The sequence below is a fragment of the Arachis ipaensis genome, chromosome B6 (genome assembly GCF_059453495.1).
Source record: "Arachis ipaensis isolate K30076 ecotype BB chromosome B6, ASM5945349v1, whole genome shotgun sequence".
Lineage (NCBI taxonomy): Eukaryota > Viridiplantae > Streptophyta > Magnoliopsida > Fabales > Fabaceae > Arachis > Arachis ipaensis.
In genome coordinates this window covers 135591275-135615876 of record NC_142441.1, presented here as the reverse complement: position 1 = coordinate 135615876, position 24602 = coordinate 135591275, and the positions used below count along the sequence as shown (strand labels likewise).

Here is a 24602-nt window from a genome sequence, read left to right as displayed (position 1 = left end):
ATGTTTTTATCGAATTTATATTTATATATTATTGTCTCAATAACAGTAATTAATGAGGAAATTGTGGTCTTTACATATTAAACCTTGGAGATATTACAATAAGGAAGACTTTATAGAACTATCCTGAACCAAAATTGCATAAGCCAATTTTTTTTCTGTTCAAACAAAACAAAATGAATGCATATTTACATTCGATTCTCACAAAACTTCCCTCCAATGCGAGGGAAATGTTCTTAGTTCAACCCATTTGAGAACATTTTCGGAGCTGACCTTTTGGAACGATATCCTTCTTCGAAACACTTATAATTCCACATTGTTCCTCAACGTTCTTAATGAGAAGTTTCAGTAGCAGAACCTTTGAAAGAGTTCTACGAGACCCCACCATGATCAACTTTTTCTACAAGCACAAAACATAAATCATTGGTTATAATCATCTTAATAACGTTTAATTAATGCTTTGCGTAAACGAAGAAAACGATGGCTTCGATAATTGTTAGAGAAACACAATTGCAAATGCTCCAAAATGCAAAATGACAATAATGCCATACCCAACACCAACAGCTTTTGAGAGAATAGGAGATAAATTAGAGGTCCGAAGAGTGCAATCGAAATGTTTGTCATACCAAAACACGAATCTAGTTATCTATTTATTAAAACAGAGCTGAACCAAGTGTTCTAATACATTTTTAGTCTTTTAATTTTTTAATATTATGTTATATCAACATAAGTAGTTAATTGGCACAATTTATTTATTATTTATCTAATTAAATTACTTTTAAATTTTTTGTGTTTAATTGAATTATTTTTAATTATAGTATAAGATTTTTTTTATTTTTCCTCTCACTTACATCATTATTATAGTATAGGATTCTTTTTCATTTTTCTTCTCACTTTCATAATATTTATTTTTCTTTAAGTTATTCTATAATTTTCATATTCTCTTACTCTTTATTTTATATAGGATATTATATGCCTTCAATATTAATATTATTTCTCTTTATTAGGTATAAACATAATTCATACTCTTTTATACACACTCTTTCTTATGATTATTACATAAAATTGTAACTTAGGATTCTTGTTCATTTTTCTTCTCACTTTTATGTCATTTATTTTTCTTTAGATTACTCTATACTTTTTATATTCTCTTACTCTTTACTTTTATATAGAATACTATATAGTTTTAATGTTAATATTATTTCTCTTTAATAGGTATAAATTGAGTAATAAAATATAATTCATCCTCTTCTTTCATATTTATTCCTTCTTATGTTTTTTTTTTATATAAATCAACATTCACTTCACACCTCTTCTTTATCTTCTCTTTTCACATAATATCATGCCTCTTATTCTTTTCCCTCCATTCTTACTAATATTTTGTGCACAAGTATTTAAAAAATTCGGTTGATGATCACAACTTTTTTTTTTAGTTTGCTAAACATATGTATTAGATAATAAATTCTTAAATCACTAGACCTTTAAATTTTTTAGTTTTTTATTTATTTTTTATCTAATTGTATTCATTTGTTATATCATTCATATATTATATTTTTTTCTTTCAACAATTTATATTTTTTTAGTATGATTTAGTTGTAATATGTTGAAAATTGTACTAACTACTATCGTAAGTCATGAAAATAAAATTAGAAAATTAGATATTAATTTCAATTATATATCCTGTCCTTTTACAAGGTCTTTTTAGTTTTTTTCTATTTTTAGTCTAATTATATTCATTAATTATATCATCCAACTTCTTTTTTCTTTCAATCATTTATATTTTTTAATATTATTTAGTTGTAATATTATTGAAAATATATAGTATTATCATGAGTCATGAAAAATAAAATTAAAAAATTAAATTTTAATTTCGACTATTGAAACATTATATTCAAAATTGTATTTCATCTAACAGTTTTATATTTATACTATAATATTTAAATATAATCTAAAAAAATAAATAAATAAAAATGACTTTTTAGAAGAACAAAATAAAGATAATAATATGAAATCAAATAAATAAATTTAAATCGAATATTTTTTTAATTTTACTTAAAGTCAAATTTATATATAAATTTTTAATTATATAATTATTAAATTTTAAATTAATTTATACATTTTATTAATATATATCCATTTTATTTTTGCGCAATGTGCAGGTCAAAATCTAGTTAAGTATAGTTTCAGTATGAAATAAATTGCCAGAGCAAGAAATATTATGATAGCTTAAAGTTATGCAACGCATATGCAGGATATATACTATTAAAATGGTATTTGAAAGTTTATATTATTAACAAAAAAATAATTCTAAAAGATATTAATGACAAATAAAACTTCTAAAGATCTAAAAATATGATAAAAATAATCAGATATTAAAAATGCATTCTCAAAAAAGATTTTAAAAATAAGATTTTGATGTAAAAAAATATGATAAAAATAATCAGATATTAAAAATATATTCTCAAAAAAGATTTTAAAAATAAATTTTTGATGTAATTTTTTACAAGTATAATTAAAAAAAAATTTTCATCATTAAAATTTGATAATTTTATATATTTCTTTTTTTTTATATTTTTTGTGGACAGAAATTTAAAAAAAAATGAAAAGATGTTTGGTAATTGGATTTTGCTTCGGTTTTTTGCATGTACCTCCTAAATACTTATACTAAATATTCCCACAATAATTTAGATCAAATATATAAACGTTTGTCAAATACAAAATTTGTTTGTTACTTGCAAAAAAAGATAATTTTATTTATTTTTGTTATACTTTTAAATTTTTGGAAATTTATTTGCTGTTTATTTTTTTTAGAATTATTTTTATCAGGATATAAATTTTTAGGTGTCATTTTAGTAGTTTACCCATGCATTTATTTAAACAATAACCATAGCACGACAAGTAAAGCTTAACAAATTATGTAGTATAGTGAAAAATGTTAGGTGGAAAGATATATATAAGCATTGGAGCAGATTGAACTTACCCTAGCGCGAGTGAGAGCCACATTTATCCTGTGCCAGTCTCCGAGAAGAGAAGCAGCAAGGTTCGTTGGGTTTTCACTAGATCTTACGAAAGAGACTAATATGCAATCCTTATCTCTACCCTGGACGAACAAATGACCAATATATGGAGATACATATCAAAAAACAAAAGTGAGCTTTTAAGTAGTAAACTATTGAATCAGAAGCTTAACCCTGTAAAACCTTTGTAATGCATGACAATTCCATTTGTTCATTTACCTGATATTTGTCAATGGTATGTATCTCCATGGAAGTCTCGGAAGCTGCTTTCCGGATGAGGTTTGCCTGTGAATTATAGGGGGTAATAACACCAATCTGCTCTCCTACAATTCCATTTCTAACCAATTCCGTTGCAACCTTGCATCATAAAGTGAATGAAAAAAAAAATTTAGTGGCATGGGTAGTGAAAACAGGATTTCAGAATTCACGTTGCATATGTTGCCACTCGACTCGTGTATTGAGAATCACTGAATCACCTCGAAATGACCAAGATCTAGCACTCACTGTTCATAGGGAAAATGGCATACCTCGGCAATTATGTGAGCTTCAACTGGATTATTGACAGTCTTCTGATCTCTTACCTCCAAAGCGGGTAACATGTCTAAAGAAAAGAAATATAGATCTATCAATGCTGTGAATTTTAGAATAAAGGATGAAAAAGAAAAATGATATTTACAAACCAGTATCAATAAAAATCACTGGCCTGCTTGGATTTAAAACCTGCATAGGTATACAAATCCATAAGACCTTTATTTAATAATTTAATAGAATACAAAGTTACAAACAGATAATATTGATTCATATGGATGACCATCTATAGTGGGTATGAAAAATGTTAATATTGCTGATGTGATGATACATCATGCATGACTGGGAATCTATGAAAATGTCTTTTACACTAACAATCTATAGAAATTAAATCAAAACTAGTGCCCTACACCATCTTATCCAATCAGATTCATTCATTTAGATGACCATTTATTAAATCTGAAACCTTATTCATATACAAGATAGTAGATTTAATGAAAATGTGAAACAAGATCATCAAGATATTTTAGAGCAATTGAACCGTGTAGCATAGTTTTGGTTTGCTAGCACAGCCCACATATTTACTCTACCAACAAGATCTGAATGTCACTTAACATCAAGGTTGAGATAAATCCTAAACAATTAAGCCAATGAAAATGTGGAAATCAAAAGCCTTACATCTTCTAGCCAAGGCAAGCCACAGTTTAAATTAGAAAACTCAAGTGTTGCATTAGCTATTTCAGATGAACCACACCTCAACCTGTCACCATATATCAAGGCATTTGACAAGTCCATAATGCCTTGACGCATCCGGTACTGCATATATTCAAAAATCGCACGTGATGTAAATGGAAAATGGAAAATGAATAAAAATGAACTTTGTGATCTAATGTGATGTGTGGTTGAGCATACCTGGCTCCGTAATTCCGCAATTGCCTCTGGATGTGTTTCGGAGAGCCTACAGAACAAACTTATCCCCATGCCATTCTCTCGGGCCTCTATGCTCTGAGAATAATCAGGTATGAATTTCCTAATAGAGTTTACCCTAGTAAGAGTTATACACAAGAAACATGAGTAATCACCTACCTGGACAAGTGGAGGCAATTGATAATGATCCCCAACAAGTACAAACACTGAGGCAAATGCTAGGGGGCCCAAGGACACCTGAAACGGCAACATTTGCAATATAATTTTCCTACACAATAATTGTTCATTTTCTTAACTCGTGCCAATGCAAGGACAATAGGCAAACTTTGGGGCTGTCACCAAAACTTTGAACATGTGTTTTCACACCCAAGGTAAGAAAGTGATGCTGTTAGTTGATGTGGGACCTCTAGTAATTTTATTTCTCGCAAGTTGCTGGAAACTGCGAAGCTCATTCTTATTTTGAAGCATAAAATGGCAAGCAAGAAAAATGTAACGGAGTGTGAACTTTTGAGGCTTCACATTCAAAGGGTAGATGTTTGTTATGAATTTTTCTACTTAAGTTAGGAGGGACTAATGTGGACCTACGAATGGATTTGTTGGAGTCTTGGAAGAACTGAGGGTGTTCCAAGAGATGGTAACTCAACAAAACCTAATTTCACGGGGAAGCTAAGTTGTGCATGTGCGAGGCTATGCCCAATAAATTCCTTATTCCCAAACATGGGAGTGACTATATCATATACTCTATAGCTCAGTGGTAGAACCTCCACAATATGCTATTGCTACACGCCAGAAATCTCCTTTAGCATGAATAAAGCTTGTCAATTCATGGCTAATCCTCTTGTATTACACTAGAAGGCTGCCAAACAAATTTTGCATCATCTAGGAGGAACAATGAAGCATGGTGTTGACTTAGATCAAATCAAAATCAGATTCCTAATTTCTTTCATGAATCTTTTTAGTAAATGAATTAATTATCATAGGATCCAAGCAGGTTGGTCAAAATGGCGGAGTGCATCTGGTTTTATATGCGACAAAAAAGTGCCTTTAAAACTTAAAGGTAAATTCTATCGCACCGCTATAAGACCGGCTATGCTGTATGGTACGGAGTGTTGGGCGGCTAAAGGGGAGCACGAACATAAGCTGAGTGTGGCAGAGATGAAGATGTTGAGATGGATGAGTGGTCATACGCGATTGGATAAAATAAGGAATGAAGATATAAGGGAAAGAGTTGGAGTAGCACCTATTGTGGAAAAGATGGTTGAATCGCGTCTCAGGTGGTTTGGACATGTGAGAAGAAGACCGATAGAACATCCAGTCAGGAGGGTGGATGAGATGGAAGATGGACAAAGGGCGAAAGACAGAGGAAGACCTAAGAAGACCATCCATGAGGTGGTCAAACGAGATCTACATGTAAACGGTCTCTCTGTAGACATGATACATGACAGAGCACAATGGCGTCGTTTGATTCATGTAGCCAACCCCACTTAGTGGGACAAGGCTTTGTTGTTGTTGTTGTTGTATCCTTTCCATTTTTAGTTTAGCTTAATTTTAGGGATTTTATGATTAGAAATATTTCCTTATTTTAGGCTAGTATTTTTTCCATTTTCTAGTTATTTCTATTTCTGTAATTCTTCTATAAAGATGATGATTTCCTGTACATTTGAATATACATAATATTCAAACACTTCAAGTTGGTATCAGAGCAAGATCTCTGCATTGTGCCTCATATTTATAGCTATGGCTGACAGTTCCTCAGTCATCAATCATGAACAAAAGGAGAACACCACTCCTACTCCATCAAATTTAAAATCTGAGCAACGGATACTAGTTAGTGGTGACTCCCATTCAGTTCAGATCACCACATTTCGACTCAATGGGTCAACATATCTTAGGTGGTCTCAATAAGTTCAGATGTACATTCGTGGAAGAGGGAAGATTAGATATCTCACCGGTGAACGAAGTCAGCCTAACGCCACTGACCCACAATATAATGTGTGGGAAACCGAAAATTCCATGGTGATGACATTGCTAGTGAACTCAATGGAGGAAGATATCAGTAGTAACTATATGTACTATACCATTGCCAAAGAATGGTGGAATAGTGTCAAGGAGATGTATTCTGATCTTGGGAATAAATCCCAGATTTATGAACTTACTCTAAAAGCTAGAGAAATTCAACAAGGGAGTGACAATGTCACCAAATATTTCCACACATTGAAGTGGGTGTGGCAGGACCTTGACCACTTCAATAACTACAAGTGGAATTCAGCCGCTAATGCCAAACACCACCAACAAACAGTGGAAGAAGGGAGGATATTTCAATTTCTTGCAGGCCTCAATGTGGAGCTAGATGAAGTTCGTGACAGAATTATTGGAAGAGCAATCCTACCCTCAATTGGAGACGTATTTGCTGAGGTTAGAAGAGAGGAAACTCGTAGAGCTGTGATGATGGGGAAAGGCAAGACTGAACAGACTTCTTTGGAGTCTAACGCACTCTTAGTGGCACTTGCTGCACTTAAAAGTTCATCAAATCAGAAGCACCCCTCCAATATTTGGTGTGACCACTGCAATAAACCTCGTCACACCCAAGAAACCTGCTGGAAGATTCATGAAAAACCAGCACATCGGCAGCAAATCTGGTCCCAAAATACGTGCTACCCCAACTGCTCATGAAGCTGAAAAATCATCCTTGAGTAAGGAACAGGTTGAGCAGCTCATAAAGCTGTTAAATTCCAATTCTATATCTAGTACTCCTAGGAACATAGAGGAAGCACTAGATGATCCCAACTGAAAATTAGCAGTGATGGAAGAGTGGCATGCACTCAAGAAGAATGAAACTTGGGAGATTGTAGATCTGCCACAGAATACAAAATTGGTTGGCTGTAGGTGGGTTTTCACCATCAAGTGCAATGCTGATGGAAGCATAGAAGTATAAGGCTAGGTTAGTAGTTAGGGGATTTATGCAAACCTATGGAGTAGACTATCGAGAGACCGTTGCTCCAGTTGCTAAACTCAGCTCTGTGCGGATTCTCTTATCTCTTGCTGCGAATTACAATTGGCCTTTACATCAATTGGATGTAAAGAATGCTTTCCTGAATGGGGAGCTAGAGGAAGAGGTGTTCATGAAACTTCCACCTGGATTTGAGGCTGAACTAGGGAGGAATAAAGTGTGCAAACTAAAGAAATTTCTCTATGGATTGAAACAATCCCCAAGAACTTGGTTTGAACGACTTGGAATGGTGATGAAGGGACTTGGTTATACTCAAAGCCAAGCTGACCATACACTTTTCTATAAACATTCAGCAGCTAATAAAACTGTCATCTTAATTGTATATGTGAATGACATTATTCTGACAAGTGCTATCTTGGAGCTAAAAGACTTGAAGGAGAAGCTTGTCAAAACTTTTGAAATCAAAGAACTTGGCTCATTAAAATACTTTCTTGGAATTGAATTTGCAAGGTCTAAAGAAGGCTTTTTATGAACCAACGAAAGTACATTCTAGATCTTTTAAAAGAGACGGGATTACTTGGTTGTAAAGCTGCTGAAACACCTATAGAGCCTAACTTAAAATTGAAGCCAGCTGAACCAGAAAATGTAATGAACAAAGGGAGATATCAGCGGTTGGTGGGGCGGCTAATCTATTTATCTCATACATGCCCGGATATAGCCTTTGCTGTGAGCATGGTAAGCCAGTTTATGCATTCACCTAGCCGAGAACACATGGATGCTGTCTTTAGAATCCTAAGATATTTGAAGGGGTCGCCTGGGAAAGGGTTACTCTAGAAAAACTATGGACATCTTCATGTAGAAGCCTATACATATGCAGATTGGGCTGGGAATCTCATGGATAGAATGTCAACATCTGGGTATTGTACCTTTGTTGGAGGAAACCTGGTTAGTTGGAGGAGTAAAAAACAGTGTTGTAGCACGAAGTAGTGCAGAAGCTGAGTTTAGAGAAGTGGCTCATGGGATATGTGAAGTACTATGGGTAGAGAAAATCCTACAAGAACTAAAGGTTCTCATTTATCCATCAATAAGGTTGTATTGTGACAACAAATCTGCAATTTCTATTGCCCATAATCCAATTCTACATGACAGAACTAAACATGTTGAAGTTGACAAGCATTTTATAAAGGAAAAGATTGAAAGAGGACAGATTTGTATCCCATATGTTCCGACCAGACCACGGAACAATTAGCAGATGTTCTAACTAAAGGATTACCCAAGAAGACCTTTGATAGCATAATAAGCAAGCTGTCAATGAAGGATATCTTCAAGCCAGCCTGAGGGGGAGTGTTGACTTAGATCAAATCAAAATCAGATTCCTAATTTCTTTCATGAATCTTTTCTATAAATAGAATTAATTATAATATCCTTTCTATTTTTAGTTTAGCTTAATTTTAGGAATTTTATGATTAGAAATCTTTCCTTATTTTAGGCTAGTATTTTTTTCATTTTCTTATTTCTATTTCTGTAATTCCTCTATAAAGAGGATGATTTCCTGTACATTTGAATATACATAATATTCAAACACTTCAAGTCATGGTCTTCACCTAGTTTGGCCTGTTCAATCTTTGGGACTTCAAGGTTTTTGTGGTGCAGACTGGGCTGCTGATGTGGATGACCACAGCTCACAGCTCCACATCAGGAGCTTTGTCTTTCTTGGGATGCCAAACCTTCTATATTGGGGGGCGGGGGTCAAAGAAGCAGACCCTGGTGAGATTGAGAAATTAATATTGATTTAATACAGAATTGAAGCTTCGTATGGATCAGGCATGTATCCCTAAATGACTTACTAGTTTTGAGACTAAGACATAGTCCAAGCTTAAGCAGTCAGGACTAAATGCGGACTACCAGATACAGGGCCAAAGGAACAACAACTATCAAATACAAGCAGAAAGCACCTTGAAGCCTAGGACTATAAGATATCAAAAGAAGTTATTTGTTTTCAGACAACAGCTGGGACAGGCTTATGAATTTTGCTTCTCTAGTATTTTACTCATCTTCTCCTTTGAGGTTTCTCTGCTAGATATGTTACAACGTTGATATCCCTAGTTGCATGACTCAATTAGTTATGCTTTATCAGTTAGCTTTCTCAGAAAAATTCTTAAGGAAACAAAAAACAAAAAATCCTTGAAAACTACATGCAACATGTGACAACTACAAGGTTCTACAGCATCTTTTATATTTCAATCATACATTCATATAACTGCATATATGTCAATAATGAGAATCATGATGAAAGAGTTAAAAAACATACAGGTAGGGTTGTCTGTCCAGCTTCATCCATAATGCATACATCGAATCTCATGTTGGCAAGCAAGGGACTGGAAATGCCAAGACAAGTAACTGCAACAACTCTGACTTGACCTAACCTTATTTTGATATCTTCAACATTTTGTATACTTGTTGCTGAGATGGAAACTTATTTCATAAGATGTTATACAGAATGATAAATTGAAATGAGAAGCACTAGGAATATATTGGCAAACCTGAAAGGCAGTGTCCTCTGACCACCTCATGCACTGCTTCTGGTCTTCCAATCCGAACAAAATCAATGTCCTAAATCCATTTGTATAAAACGGCGCTATAAAGTTAACGCTTCGAGGAAATGTTGTATATTATAGACAATTCAATAATGGAGAGGCATGCATCAATTATTCTTAAAGATTGAGCTAGCAATACCATGAGCTCTCACCCAACTTTAGCAGAACAATGAGAGAACAGATGAAATGAAATTAAAAGGAGGATGCATGGTGGAAGCTATCATGATACAGAATGGAGAAGAAAAATGCTTCTATATTCTTTACTCTTGGAGATGTCTGTTGTGCGCTTCATAAAGCATACAAAGTAAACAACAACCACTGAGACTAAAAGCTAAAAATAAAGAAGGGAGTCATTGGCTGCATTTAGGTTATGCCATGTTCCTTTTGAAGCAGTTTAGGCTGTTAAGTATATTTTAGACCAAAATGTCAAACGACTAAATCTGTTGTTCAATTTTAACCTACTTTCATATTTTGCAAACAATTGTATCGTTTATGGCTCTTTGCATGTGCAATATTAGGTCTTCTTTTATAAAATACCTGTGCTTTTAATTTCATGAGTAAATTATCAACTGCGGAGTTTGTATAGGCTGTCAGCAAAATGGAAGAATCCCTTTCCAGCAAGGCTTTCACAGCATGAACCAAAGTAGAAGTCTTTCCTGTTCCAGGCATTCCTAATATAAGCGCATAATCTTTTGCTGCAAGTATCTGACAACAAGAAATAAAGGAGAGCCACAAGAAAGATTATTCAACTTGACATAAAATAAGCAGCTACATAGGAAAAATTGAACAAATTTGAGCTTCATTGCAAACCTTGAGAATTGCTTTACATTGATCATCATTCAAAGATTTCTTCGACCGAACATATGATATTGCTGGATCCTGACTGACTATAGATTCACAGTCAAACCTAGGAGCCTATATTCAGCATTGCCATAAGGACAGAGAAAAGAAGTAATCAGCATTGCCATCAGGACAGAGAAAAGAAGTAAGTCATTAGCATTAAAAGTAACTTTTATGGTGGGAGTGTGTGCACGCGTTGTTGTTTTGTGCGCTTGGGAGGGCCGGGGGGGGGGGGGGGGGGGGAGTGATTCATGTAGAAGCAGTAAATGATTAACCTCAAGATCAACAATCATCCTCCGCAGATGAGTACTCCGATCATTTTGTAGAAAAAGTTGTGCAAGATTAAACCTTCAGGGAAAATGCTAGAAAGCAATCATACAACTTTGAACACCAGCAAACAACATACAAATTAAAGTTCGAAAAAAAATCAGTGGTCAGACAAGCACCTCATAGATGCAAACGAAGTCACAAATTCATCCTTGTCAATTCTCCAAACCTGTTGAAGGAGATCATGTGTAGTGGAACATCTTCCAGGAATTCGTAAGCGTTTTGAAAAGGAAACCTACAAATTTTAAGAAGTAGATGTAATTAGTCATATCATTGTACAAGACAGTTTAATCAAGGATTATGCTACCTTGTCTTCAGCTAATATTTGTTGCAAAGACAGACTGATCAAGTGTAATACTAATATTTTGTCAAAAGTGGCCAACATATAATAAAAGAGGAGCAATTATTACAAGTTATTAAAATACTATCACTTACAGATACATGAATCTGGCTAATATCAGAGATCACCCCTTTTGCAATAGTTTGCCCACTAGAGTCATTACTCAATATCTAAAATGAAGAAGAGGTAAATTAGATAGAGAGAGAGAGAGAGAGAGAGAGAGAGAGAGAGAGAGAGAGAGAGAATAAGCAATAAAATTGCACAACACAACCCTTTATTTAAAGCAATATTAAAAATGTCCCTTCCTGGCTAGAAAACAATAATCCACCTTCATTATGACCTCCGTCAGTTAAAATTCCATTAAAGGAAACAGTGCTAATCTTCATGAAAATGAAATAACTCGGTGACAAAGAACATGCAATCAGAAATTCAAGCAACATGTGGAGTTATTGATTCTGAATTTAAATTATTCAATTTGGCAAAATTTTACAACACACAAGCAACAAAGATGTCAGCATAACACATCTTTAGCAACATAAACTTATACATATCAAGCTGTAGGCAGCGTTTCTGAAAATTCAGAACTGAAGAAAATTTCAAAGAGCTTGATTTTTATTTTTTCATATGTATATTGATGCAAGAGAAGGGCCGTAGCAGAAAGCTCTACTGTCACCAAGAAGTCAAGAACTATTATATATATGTTCTTCACTATCGCAGTCCCTCCCAATTCATTAACAGAAAACAAACAGGAAAAAAAAAGTGTGTAAAAAAACCTGAATCTGAAGAAGAATGGTGAAAGGGGACAGAGAGGGAAAGAGAGAAGAGAATGATGGAGGGAGAGGTTGTTACTTATTCATTGATCATTGTGAATTGCACACTCTTATCATTGTGGCGGATAGAGGTTTTCATATTTATACAAGTGTGTAGCCTGCTTACTAATTCTATTAATTCCTACTCTAACTAACTCCTTTCTAACAGAATTCTAACTTGCCTAAACTACCTTCTATCATTAACTTTCATGTGATGCACATATACTAATGGAGAGAGAGAGAGAGAGAGAGAGAGAGAGAGAGAGAGGTTTCTATGAAAATGTGATTATGATTAAATGACTCATAACAGAATCACTTTCAGCTTATGTAAAATCTGAGAGTCGCTTGTGAGGGTAATTCAGGAAATATACTTGGAAGTTAGTTATAGGTCTGTCTGTGTCATATCTCGCAGAGGCAGTTACACTAAGCCTAGATCTACTCTTGTAACTTAGATCTACTGAGCTGTTCTTAACTTGCTCTATTAACCATGCTTCTATAGCAATTTTGAATGTGGTCACCCCACCTTGCATTCGACAACTATGTTGATTTTGTCAAATACAAGGTTATCATATAACTAAATTCACTTGTTTTAAACAATAAAAAGGAGATTATCCGTACCACATAGTCTCCACTTCCAAGTGTAAGATCTAAATTTGTTGAATAGGTACTACAATGATCACCGTCAGAAACTCCAGAGGGACAATTATCTTGTCTTACAAAACGATAAACAAAGCGATTATCTTTGACAGATTTCTGATGAGGAATTCCATATGAAGCATCGAGAACAATAGAAGAAAGGCTACCACAGTTTGGAGCTTTTAAACTATGTGATCGCCACATCTCTTTCCTTAAAAGCTGAAGCAATGAATGAAGAGAGAAATAGAGGAATTCAGTGAGATAAGACACTTTAAACCATGTCAAATTTGATCAAGTCTAAATCTCAGATTGTAAAGCCTATAAAACAGATTTAGATTGTACCTCAGTCTCCTTAGCTTCCAAGTCAATCAGCCGATCCCAATGGCAGAGGAACTTGGAATGGGAAGATGTAAGGTGGTCAGTAAGAGAATCAAATACATCTTCCAATCCACTGCTTTTTGTGCTTCCACCATGTAACTAAAGCAGTAAAGTACCACAAATAAAACAATTAAAAAAAATGAATAAACGTATTACCAATAAATTCTTACACATTGTGCAATAACTGTGACATGTTCCATTTGTAGTTCTCTTACATTATCTAACATGGTGTCCAAAAACACGTGAACAATGCACGTCTGTGCTAAATGATATTACTAGATTAGACAAGGGTATTAAGTTTGGTAATCATGATTTGGAATTGAGGAGCTATAGACATTACTTAATGGATAAAATGTCACTATCTTTAGAATTACAAATGCAATTCCCAAATGAACATTTATATATATAAATTTAAGAATGAATCTTTTTTTAGTCGTCTATGTTTTGAACATGTTAAGTCGATCATGAAAATTAAAAAGAATCAGGAGATACAGCCGTAATAGAATCCGCATCAAAAGTACTTATTATTAACCAAATGGCTATTCTCCATGGGTAAAAGAAGTACCTTGTGATAAATGCTACAAACATTAAGATGGCGACAACCTTTGCAAATGCCAGGACTCTACAATTCAAGCATAAAGTGTGAAATCAGAATCCTGAGTTGTTTAGCACGCTATGACGTTATATAACAAAATGGAAAAGCCGTACCTTTAACATTGGTGGAAGTTGTTGCGAGGTTAATGCCTTAAGAATATCACTTGCTAGCTCGTTCCGTCGCATTATTAGGCCAACTAAGTCAGATCTTTGAGCCACAATACCCTTTGTACATAACAGTTAAAACAATGTTAGCTTTCTTAACAGACGCAGATAATGTAGTATGTAAATCCAATATAGTCTTACCTGTGTCTGATCTGATTGAAGATAATATAGAAGACCAGAATCAATGGTGTTTTGATACCTAATAACATGATCAGAACGACGTAAATAAAACAAAAAGTAAAACGTCTTCCCGAAAACTTCTTCATCATATATGCTGTTAGTGATGAATCATTTGCACCTTTCAGACATCAGAAGAGTGTATAAGATTACTTGAGCATTGTGTTCTGCTGATGACTGCAGGTACAATATGCAGGAGTTGTAAATAAAAAATATCATTAATCTACTGTAATGTTACTAGTGTCTTAAGCATGTCTATTGATGTTTTTTGTTTTGTGGTTGATTATAAATTAATAACAGTCGTGCCTGGCCAGCTGGTGATTTCCCGGTTTTGAACTCTACTGGCATAATCTTCTCCTCAAGTTCATCTTTTACTGATTGTACTGTGACTCTGACTGAAGCATCAATCATCCCTTTCAAACCATATTTAGGAGCCCATGCCATCTCTTCAATATCAATTACCTACATTATACTTATATGTTACAAATAATATTCAGAATCCAGAAATGAGCAATATCAATTAATAGGCAGTTATGAGCATATCATTGATATGCAATACATTACACTGTTGATGTTCATGCTTAGATTAAGAGAATGCTCAGTCAAATAACATCATCTTTCACACATTTTATTTCAACAAGATAAAAGTGTATCAAATAGACAAGATAAAATAGTACAATAAGGCAATCTCCACAATAAACAAACTGAACAAGCAGATGCATATTTATGGTAAAATAAGAACTTCAAGAGACTTAGCAAGGTCCTTCCACTACAGCATGCATATCTATGCCTGCATAATAATACACAATAAACAAATCGGTTAGATTAGAGCTTGCCTCAGATATGGCAACTTTGTTAGGCCTATTGTGAAATCCAAAACAAACATTAGGATCTTCATTTTCCTGCCAAAACTCCATGTCATCAGTCACAACATTTAACCAAAAAACAAAGAGAGTAAAAGAAATTAAACACTTTACTAAGAAAATAAATAAATAGATAATTAATATATAAAAAGAATTATTGCAGAAAAAGAAGAGTTACACATGGTTAGAACTTTGAAAATTTGTAGGTAAAGCTGTGTTCTCCTGCTGGAGAATTCTGATATATATACTACATAGGGAGAGTAAACACAGTAATTTCAGATGCTAACCTACAGCCGGGATAAGCTAATGTAGGATATAATTACATAATTACATCTGCACAATCACACAGAATTTGATTATATAATGAAATATGCACAACCCCTTAGAATTTGCAGATTTGAATGAGCAAATATTCTGCTAATATACTTGCAGATATTCTTTCAATACTCTGCCATAATATCCAACCAATTACATTCACAGCTACAAATTTTACGACAAGTAATTAATTGTTATCCATCTAATAATACAAAATGAAATGGGATCTTCAATATGAACTTTACTTCCAAATACATCTTAGGGAATCCACTTTCAAAATATCCTAAAACTTCTTTTCTAGCTTCTACCTCCTTTGACCACCATAGCATAACCACTCTCTTACATTGATCATAGGCATACTAAGTCAGAAACATTTGGCAGCAGAAAGTTTCAAAAGAAAGCACTCACTCTTTTGACATACCTCCTTATTTGTGAACCGTAAAATCCAACTCAATATTCTCGGGACAGCATCAATCAAGGTTTTCCGAACATCACTTTCATTTACTGCAATGTTCACATGCAGAGAAATTAATACTCCCCACGAAGTATTCGAGTGGCAAAATCTCAACAATTACATCAAATAAAATTTCCTCCTGATAAATTCCACACTTGAGGTGCATAATGTAATACATGATACATATATAGACACAATACTACAAATCCACACCTCCACAAGCATACAGACTCTCAATGTTCCTAAGTAATACCACTTCTGTGTAACCTTCCAAGAAGTCAATGGATGGATTGTCTTCTGTGAGCCCAGCCTACACCAATGAACCAAAAAGCATTACCCAAAGAAGAAATTTAAATGTGAAGAAGAAAAAAAAAAAGAACCAGAATCTTTATAACTTAATCATTAGGATGAGAAAATAGATGGATAAAAATGATACAACATGAATTTTAGAGACCTGAAAAATTTGGTGAAGCAAGGTTCCAGTCAATGCTGCAGTAGAGTACTCGTTGCATTTTAGCCTCTCATCTAAGACAGTTCTCCTAAGGCAACCAAAACTGCCAGCAACCTGGAAGTTAGCAATAAACACAAATATGAGCAAGCACACAAATATTTCTCTGAATATAGGGGCATTCACCTCAGATAATTAAAGCTGAAAGGGCTTTAAATACACCATAGGATAAAATAAATAAATAAATACACCAAACAAATTGAACATGAAAATAAATTGATAGAATTTTGTAAGATTAAATGAAGTGCAATGGAGATATCTGCTTCAACAAACAACTTCAAAGAATTTGTATAGAAAAATTATTATTATTATTATTATTATTATTATTATTATTAGATTAGGAAAGAGAGACTATAACGTGAACAACAAGACAACCGGACATCCTTTACTCTCTTTAAAATTGGAGATGAACCCAGAATCACCAGGTTAAGTTAACAACAAACCCTGCTCCTAAGTTTGGAAAAGTATAAACAAACGAACCTTGTAGACTATTACATTTCTTACTAAGAACTAAATTAACCAATGACTAGCAAACTAAACAAAGTCATGAAGTTTACGATAACCACATCACCGACTAGTGATTATCAATTTATCATATAAATCCACCATAATTCACTGTAGACCCAGAATATAAGGATCAATAATTTCTTATATGAAGGAAAATCTTGTAACATGAGAGCTGCTTAACATGAGAGCTGCTAAATTTTGACTAAACAATAATATGATATAGTAAATTTAGGAGAAAATCAAAAGATAACTACCCTTGTTCCAGACAGCAGAATGTCTGGGTGCACAATCAAGAAATTATTTTCATGGCCTATATCACAACTTCCTCCTTCATCAAATTGACCGATTATGTTTACAGTATCTCCAGGTGCAATTACACTGAAAAACCTGAGATCATGGAGAAAGAAAATTAGAAATATAATAGTTTGATGAAGAATGACTGGCAGGAAGAACAAATGTAAAACGAAGAACTAAAACTTGTGACTATTCTCATCGAAGAACTCAGCTATGTGTTTAACTATAACCGGAGTAAATAACTGAAAAAATAGATAAACAAAAGATATATAGAGAAAACCTAGTTATTGAGGAATGGAGTTCCATAGTGCCTAGCAGCAATTTAACTTAATGGCACTGTAAATTGCACGAATATGAGCATGAGTTGTACGGTACAGGGGCAGGTAGGGTGTATAGTTTAACAATAGTTCCAAAAAATAGGGTAGGGATTGCGGAGGATACATTATATAGGAATAACACCATAAACAAAGAAATAAAACCATGAGATGAATACAATTTTCAGTGAGACAAGGCCCAATTTGGTCTCTGAGATTTTGCCTGTAATCAATTTAGTCCCTGAGTTTTATAACAGTGAATCAAGTTGATCCTTCTATCACCAATCTAGACACCAGAAGGCTTATGTGTGCAATTGTTGCCACGGTGGCAGTTTAACAGCTAAATCACATGACGATGAAGGTGTCGAACTGAATTTAGTTTCTTAAGGGACTTAACTTGGCCATTCAATGAGCTAACTTTATAGAGGTAGATGGCTCAATTTAGTCCATTGAAAAGCCAAATTGAGTCTCACTCCTTTGGTGCTAAATACCCTGTTAATTAGATTGGCGATGAGCCGATGAAATAGCTAACTTGATTCATAGTTATGAAACTCAGGGACCAAACTAAGCACATCTAAATTTAAAACACAAGTACCAAATTAATTATCAGGTGAAAAAACAAGGACCAAATAGATACTTATCCAATTTTCAATATATATTAACTCCAAAATTTTTCAACAGAACTCCATCAAGTATATCAAGTAAAATAACTAAAAAGGCATAAGATTTGACAAGGTTAAGTAGTAATTTATTTTCTTTTAGTAGTAAATCAAACAATTGGAGTCACATAAATTTCTAGCACCATGCATGAATTAAGCATCTATATGTATAACACTTATACTCAATAACTCCAACAAATAACTAAACTATAATTACCCGACAGCTTCTCTTTCAACAGTACAATAATATTCCAAATACTAAAAGGTTGAAATGCCAAAAATATGAGACATAGTCAATGATATAAGTTCAAGTACACTAAAGCACATTAGCTTAACACAATGATATAAGTTCAAGTACACTAAAGCACATTAGCTTACCACTCATCCCTCAAGTTTACAGCCCGCTCCTCTCCAGTTTGCTCATTTAGTAAGCGAAGCACCTGGAAAGCAGTGGATCAACTAAAACATTAGTCTGATGCTTAGAATCCATAAGTAGTTGCCAAATAAGCCTTACTACACCTTGTATGGGGATCGAGCATCAGCAGCAGATGAATCAGCAGACCTAGAATTTTCAGACACCTAAAATAGAAAGTAAATATAAGGAAGCCCATGATAATTCATGATGTTTCAACCAGAAAATTAGTTAAAAAACAGAATACAATGCCATGAGCATACCTGCAAAACCAGATAGCTAGAACTAGAGACAGCAACCATATCCTCTTTAGAACTATGTGATCTTGTTCTTTCTTCAGCATGGTTGGCTCTAACAGGGAGCTCATCAGCAATGCCGTCACAACATTTTAAAGAATCAGTTCCCTTGTTACAAACAGTAGCGTCATCAACAGCAATGGCATCTTCAACTTGATCTAACAGTTCAAGCAAAGTCTAGAGAAAAAAATTTCATATCAATATACGTGTCTTCCTCTGATAATCCTCTTATCATGGTAACTCACAAGCAACTTTATCAAATAAGAAAAATGGTTTCGCTATGGTTATGAGTTAAACTGCCTTTTATTCATTGATTATATACATAGTAATTTTTCTGTGGAACTGGAGAGTAGAGACACAGAAAAATTGATTAACACATGACAAGTTAAAACCTACGCACATAAACACAAAGAAAACAAAGTAATTGATTCCAGATGTTTATGACAGTCATGCTCCATTGTTTCAGATTCAAATTTTTACCCTCCAGATATGGTTTGGATGTGTCACATTTGAGATGGCATCCTTTAACTTAAGTTTCACTTATGTTAAATAATTTATAAATTCAAAGTTTATTCAGTTTCTGGTCCTTCCCCATCCAACTGTTTCTAATATCTATTTTATACACACATACACACACAATTTTCATAATTTGCAAAGGTCCTTGTTCTTTAAAGGTGTAGTAAATTGCAAGTTAGTTATGGAACAATCAATAGTTAAGCTAGATCTGAAAGAATATCTATCACAAAGATCAAACAGAGGACCATACCTTTTTGTGCTGTCTGAGATAAAGTTGATCAGATGGTCCAGTGCATTGAATGTCATTAATAGGATGCACCTACAGAAGCAATATGAAAGAAAGGTAGTCAAACTTATCATTTAGATATGAGTAAAAATCAACTCAACCAATAAAAATAAACATTGAAGAGGACCTTTTTTTTCCTACAAGACAAATAGTGGAAACCTCATGGAAGATTTATCAGGTCCTAAGAACCAATAGACAAAGAAAGTAAATCACCTTATCGGGACAATGAGACAAAGAGGGTGGAGTCCTGAAGGGACTCTGTCTGCTAGATACTCCAGTGTAGCTCAGAGTAGTTGGATTGGTGTCAAAATCCACACTTTGTTCTGGGTTTATCCTTTTCAAGCCTAATTTACTCATTGAAGGTAGAGCTTTTGCAGAAGCCTTGGGAGTTGGTGAAGTAAGCAATTCGTCAACCTTGTCATCTTTATCCCGAAAAGTCTGCAAACTTCATTGTTATGATACAACCTCACTTGGTATTTAATTAAAAGAAAATGCTTCTCATAAACATGCCTTATCTTCTGAGCAGCTACGAAATGGCAATAAGTTGAGTCTTGAAGAGTCGGCCAACGCTTTAATAACATTCGGCACATGTTTAGAAACAGCTTGGAGTCTTTCGTTCACTGGAGATATCTTCCATGTGACCTCATCAACCCCATAATCTTGAGTCTGCTTTATAAACTATCCTCACAACATATTGCGGAAATTTCAACATTAAGACACGAAGAACAAACATAACATGATGCATAAAGAACCATAATCAACTACTGCACTTGAACACAACAGCCAGTTGCAAAATACAAAGATACTAATATTTGGAATTGCCGGCAACCAAAACACACACTAAACTTGGTCAAGAGAACGCACTTAATGATTTTACGAAAGCACAGGCCGGGGAAAAATAAACCAATGTAACTTGTGCTAGAAAACTCCTAAAACGCTCAAGTTTGAGCATTGACTAGCGAATACTCATCCGAATTGATAGTGATATACAGCTCATGACTTTTGATCTTTGGCATCAAAAATGAACCAATTTAAACGTTGAAAGAGTAATTTAATGAAACCAAAGAGTAAATGCAATTACCATTCCAGGTGAGAATTTGAAGCGCTTAAGCGGCATAGCTTTAGAAATATCTGGGGACACCTCAGACACAATATCTTCCATCACATTATCAACCGGCACCACCGAATTCTCAGTAGGAGTATTCTGGGACGGTCCATTGTTACTTCTATTATCATTATTACTAATATAATTGGTATTACCCTTGTCGTCGCTAGGTTTTTGCGGCGACGGTTGGGGAGTCACCTGCACAACGGTGCTGAAAATCGGGTCTCTGGTTCGGGCAGGGAGAGGATCAGAAACTGGTTTAGCGGCGGAATCGGAAGCATTGTTAGTTTGGAGCTTTTGGGAGGCGAGGAGAGCGTTGTTCTGTGTGTGGCGATCGAAGAAGTGCTGGATGCCGAACTTGGAAGGTTGAGGGTTATGCTTCTTGGACGCAGAAGAAGAAGAAGAAGTGTTGTTCTTCTTCTTCTTTGGAGGCATTTTCCGAAATCCTTTTGTTAATAGCTTCTGGCTGCGTCGATATTAAGGGTACTTCCTTTGTTCCAGTTGCGGGTTCTGCAGAATTAAGCAACGGAAGACATTGCTCCCAACAGAAGCAATTGGGTTCTGATATAAGGAGTGTGTGGGTTGTGATTGAATGATACAAGGAAATGGAGGAGATTTTTCGGTTGGTAGGGTGTGGAAAAAAATCTGAGTCTTGAGTTAAGCGACTAGGCGGGAGTATACCATCTGGGTACCACAGGGCGGGAATGGTTTTTGTGGTGTTTTTTATTTATTTAATTATTTATTGATTCTAAATTAATAGACCTTTTTTAGGAGTTAAGTGCAGCTAAATTGATCCAATAATTTATTGGTCTAAAACCAAAATCAACAAAAATCGTCTATACTATTATTTGCAAAAAGTCATGCACTTCGATCTATCAGATTTTATCAAAATCGTTTTTAGATTCTTTGTTCTTCTTCGTCATCTCAATAATTTTTCAATTTTTTAAAAATCTCTTTCAAATAAAATGCAGAATCTCCGAATCTGGTTTTCATCTCTTTCAATCTTGTGTTGCTTCATTATTTTTTCTCTAAGATATATATTTTATTGAATAATAAAATGAGTGGTCCTAACAAGCATAAGGGTAATAATAGATCGGTTCCGTTAACAACTAACTAAGAGAATAGTCAACTAGAGTTAACTAGTTGAAAAATATGAGATCTTTTACAAAAAAGAAAAAATAACTTTCCACTATCCTAATTTTTTGAATTTTCAAACTAAAAATACAAAAGATTAGTTTGAGTTTGCTCAGATTGTAGTTAGTTCTCTAGACTTTTTCATAATAAAAAAATTTTACCCACAGAAAAAAAGGAAAGCTTGCCAACAATGACTACAAGCGGAATAAAAAATGAAAAAATTATGAGATTGACCATTTACAGTAATAGAGTACCAAACTGTAATCATACCCTCCTTGATCCAAGCCATCCATCTATTGCAAAATTCCATTTTTCTCATCATTGCTCAAACAAAAAATCATTCAACTATATCGTAAGTCTTACAAATCTATCTTCAAAGCTAAATCATAGCTATCATAATTTTTGTTCTTTAGAAAATGCATGAATTCATGAGCAATTAGTATATTATCTCTTCAATAGTTTTCTTCATATGAAGAGATCCTCCTGCAAAATTATCCAAAGAAATTCTGGCGACCTGAGTAATCACATTATAAAAGATCTACAATTGTACCAAGTCCGAAAACATGTCGAAAAGACATTTTCTGAGCATAACCTTGTACATCTCCCAAGCTTCATAGAGAGATTCACCCTTTTGTTGTCTAAAGGTATGAACATCAGTTTTTAACTTGATCAACCTCTGAGGTGGAAAGAATTTGGTCAAGAACCTGCTGACCATATTATCCTATATATTTAGGCTCTCCTTGGGTTGTGTATCAAGCCATTACTTGGCTCAGTCTCGTACAGCAAACAGAAAGAGCAGCAACCGATAAACATCAGGATGAGCTCCATTAGTCTTCATTGTATCACAAATCTGCAAAAAATTAGAGATGAACAAGTTTGGGTCTTCCTGCAATAGTCCATAAAACTGACAGTTTTGTGGCACCAAAGTAATGAGTTGAGGCTTCAACTCAAAATTGTTGGCATTTACAGGGGGCACAACAATGCTACTACCATAGAAAGTGGAATTTGGAGTAGTGTAAGAACCAAGAGTCCTTCTTGGTTGCTCAGGAGCACTAGAAGCATTAGGAATAACAACATTGTTGTTGTTGTTATTTGGCTACATAGTGATTTCTTCAACTTTCTCTTCAAAATTGTCCTTGAGACTTTCAGCACCTCTATAAGCTCTAGCCTGTTGTTGGTGTCTTCTAACGATCCTTTCAATCTTAGGATCAAGATCAAGAAAATGTTATTTGTCCTTGTTTCTACTCATAAACAAATTGAAAATAGGAAAAAGTGGAAATCTCTACGTCAGAATGAAAAAAATTTCCAGTGAGGCAAACTAAGTAAATAAAATAAAATAAAATAAAATAAGATAAATAAAAGAGGAAAATTTTTTGAAAATAAAGAAAGCAATTTTTTAAAAAATTTAAAGAATAAAAATAAGTAAATTAAAGCAAGAAAACATCTATTCTAGATAATTAAATAACGGGTAGTTGTCAATCACAGTTAATCCCAGGCAACGGTGCAAACTTGATGCGGAATTTCGAATACCATAAACTAACCGGCAAATGTACTGGGTTGTACCAAATAATAACTCAGGTGAGTAAGTGTCGATCCCATGAGGATTAATGGACTAAGTAACAATAATTGAGTGATTAGGCTAGTTAGACAAGTTAAATTGAGTGGTTTCAAGTTCAAATAGTATAAAATAGTAAACTGGAGAATGCAAGAAAGCAAACAGAAGGGTTCGGAGATATTTAAATTTTCGGATTAACAATTCTTATCAACTACTTTAATCAAGTAAAGATTCAATTCATGGCAAACCTTAAGTGATTAAACCCTAATTCCTTAGTATTTTAATCTCCTCAAATTCAATCAACTGCTAATTTCTTGGTCACTTAATTTAAATTAGAAGATTAAGTTCAATTCTAGTTTATGAGCCACACAAACTCTAAGTACCTAAAGATAAAATGATTATATGTCATGTATCACGTTAAATCCAGATAATAAGAGAATTATCAGGAATTGATTTCAAGCTATTATTCAGGTGATTTAACTTTTCCAATATTCAACAAGAATTCAATTAGAAAAAGAGTTATCTTCAATTATACTCTAATTCCTAGGATGAAGAACGAAACCATTCCTTGAATTCAAATCAGTGCACTGATTAAGAGTAGAATGACAATAGTATTAATCCATTAAATTAAACAGAGCTCCTAACCTTAACAGTGGAGATTTAGTTTCTTATGACTCAGAGAAAAACCTAGAATAAAAAGTGCAAAAATGCAGAATGAGGGAAAAGAAGAGAAGAGAGCCCGTAGGACTCAATCTTTTCTCCTTTTATATCTAATCCTAACGGATTTGAAATTAAAATTCTAAAAACCTAATAATATATTTTTCCAATTCAAAAAATAATTAAAAACCTAAGTGACCCTTCCGTGGAGAGTAGCTGCGTATGTGGTCCCCACCTAAAAACACGGACCTGGCACTAAACGCCGAGCAATGGCGTTTAGCGCCACTAAAACAAAATGTTTCTCTTCTTTTATGGGCACCTGGTGCTAAATGCCAGGTAGTGGCGTTTAGCGCCACCTTCGCAAAATCTTAGCACACTTTAGCGCCAGCTTCATAGAAAGCTTGCACGAAGTACAAGACGTTTGGCGCTAAATGTCGAATAGTGG

General features: G+C 34.2%; 1 protein-coding gene across 1 annotated transcript; it reads right to left on the bottom strand.

The window, feature by feature from the left end:
- EMB2411 (DNA replication helicase) lies at nucleotides 1-21490 on the bottom strand. Its single transcript, XM_088492047.1, has 34 exons — nucleotides 20788-21490; nucleotides 20217-20384; nucleotides 19920-20144; nucleotides 19671-19739; nucleotides 18872-19081; nucleotides 18716-18775; nucleotides 18575-18636; nucleotides 17184-17316; nucleotides 16369-16479; nucleotides 16128-16224; nucleotides 15882-15964; nucleotides 15119-15184; nucleotides 14589-14744; nucleotides 14404-14459; nucleotides 14247-14304; nucleotides 14055-14165; nucleotides 13912-13968; nucleotides 13311-13445; nucleotides 12951-13187; nucleotides 11619-11693; nucleotides 11303-11418; nucleotides 11132-11204; nucleotides 10827-10931; nucleotides 10554-10721; nucleotides 9963-10032; nucleotides 9731-9882; nucleotides 4629-4706; nucleotides 4455-4547; nucleotides 4221-4358; nucleotides 3695-3734; nucleotides 3542-3615; nucleotides 3234-3371; nucleotides 2978-3097; nucleotides 1-397 (listed from the first exon to the last, which is right to left on the bottom strand). Exons 1-34 carry the CDS (start codon nucleotides 21244-21246, stop codon nucleotides 239-241), a joined length of 4152 nt encoding a protein of 1383 aa, XP_088348173.1. The 5' UTR covers nucleotides 21247-21490; the 3' UTR covers nucleotides 1-238.
- Nucleotides 21491-24602: the final 3112 nt, after the last annotated feature.

Coding starts and splice junctions, on each gene's coding strand:
- EMB2411 (XM_088492047.1), bottom strand. CDS start 21,246: ATGCCTCCAAAGAAGAAGAAGAACAACACTTCTTCTTCTTCTTCTGCG. Junction 18,776..18,871: donor CTAGCTATCTGGTTTTGCAG/GTATGCTCATGG, acceptor TTTCTATTTTAG/GTGTCTGAAAATTCTAGGTC. Junction 13,188..13,310: donor TGGAAGCTAAGGAGACTGAG/GTACAATCTAAA, acceptor TCATTGCTTCAG/CTTTTAAGGAAAGAGATGTG.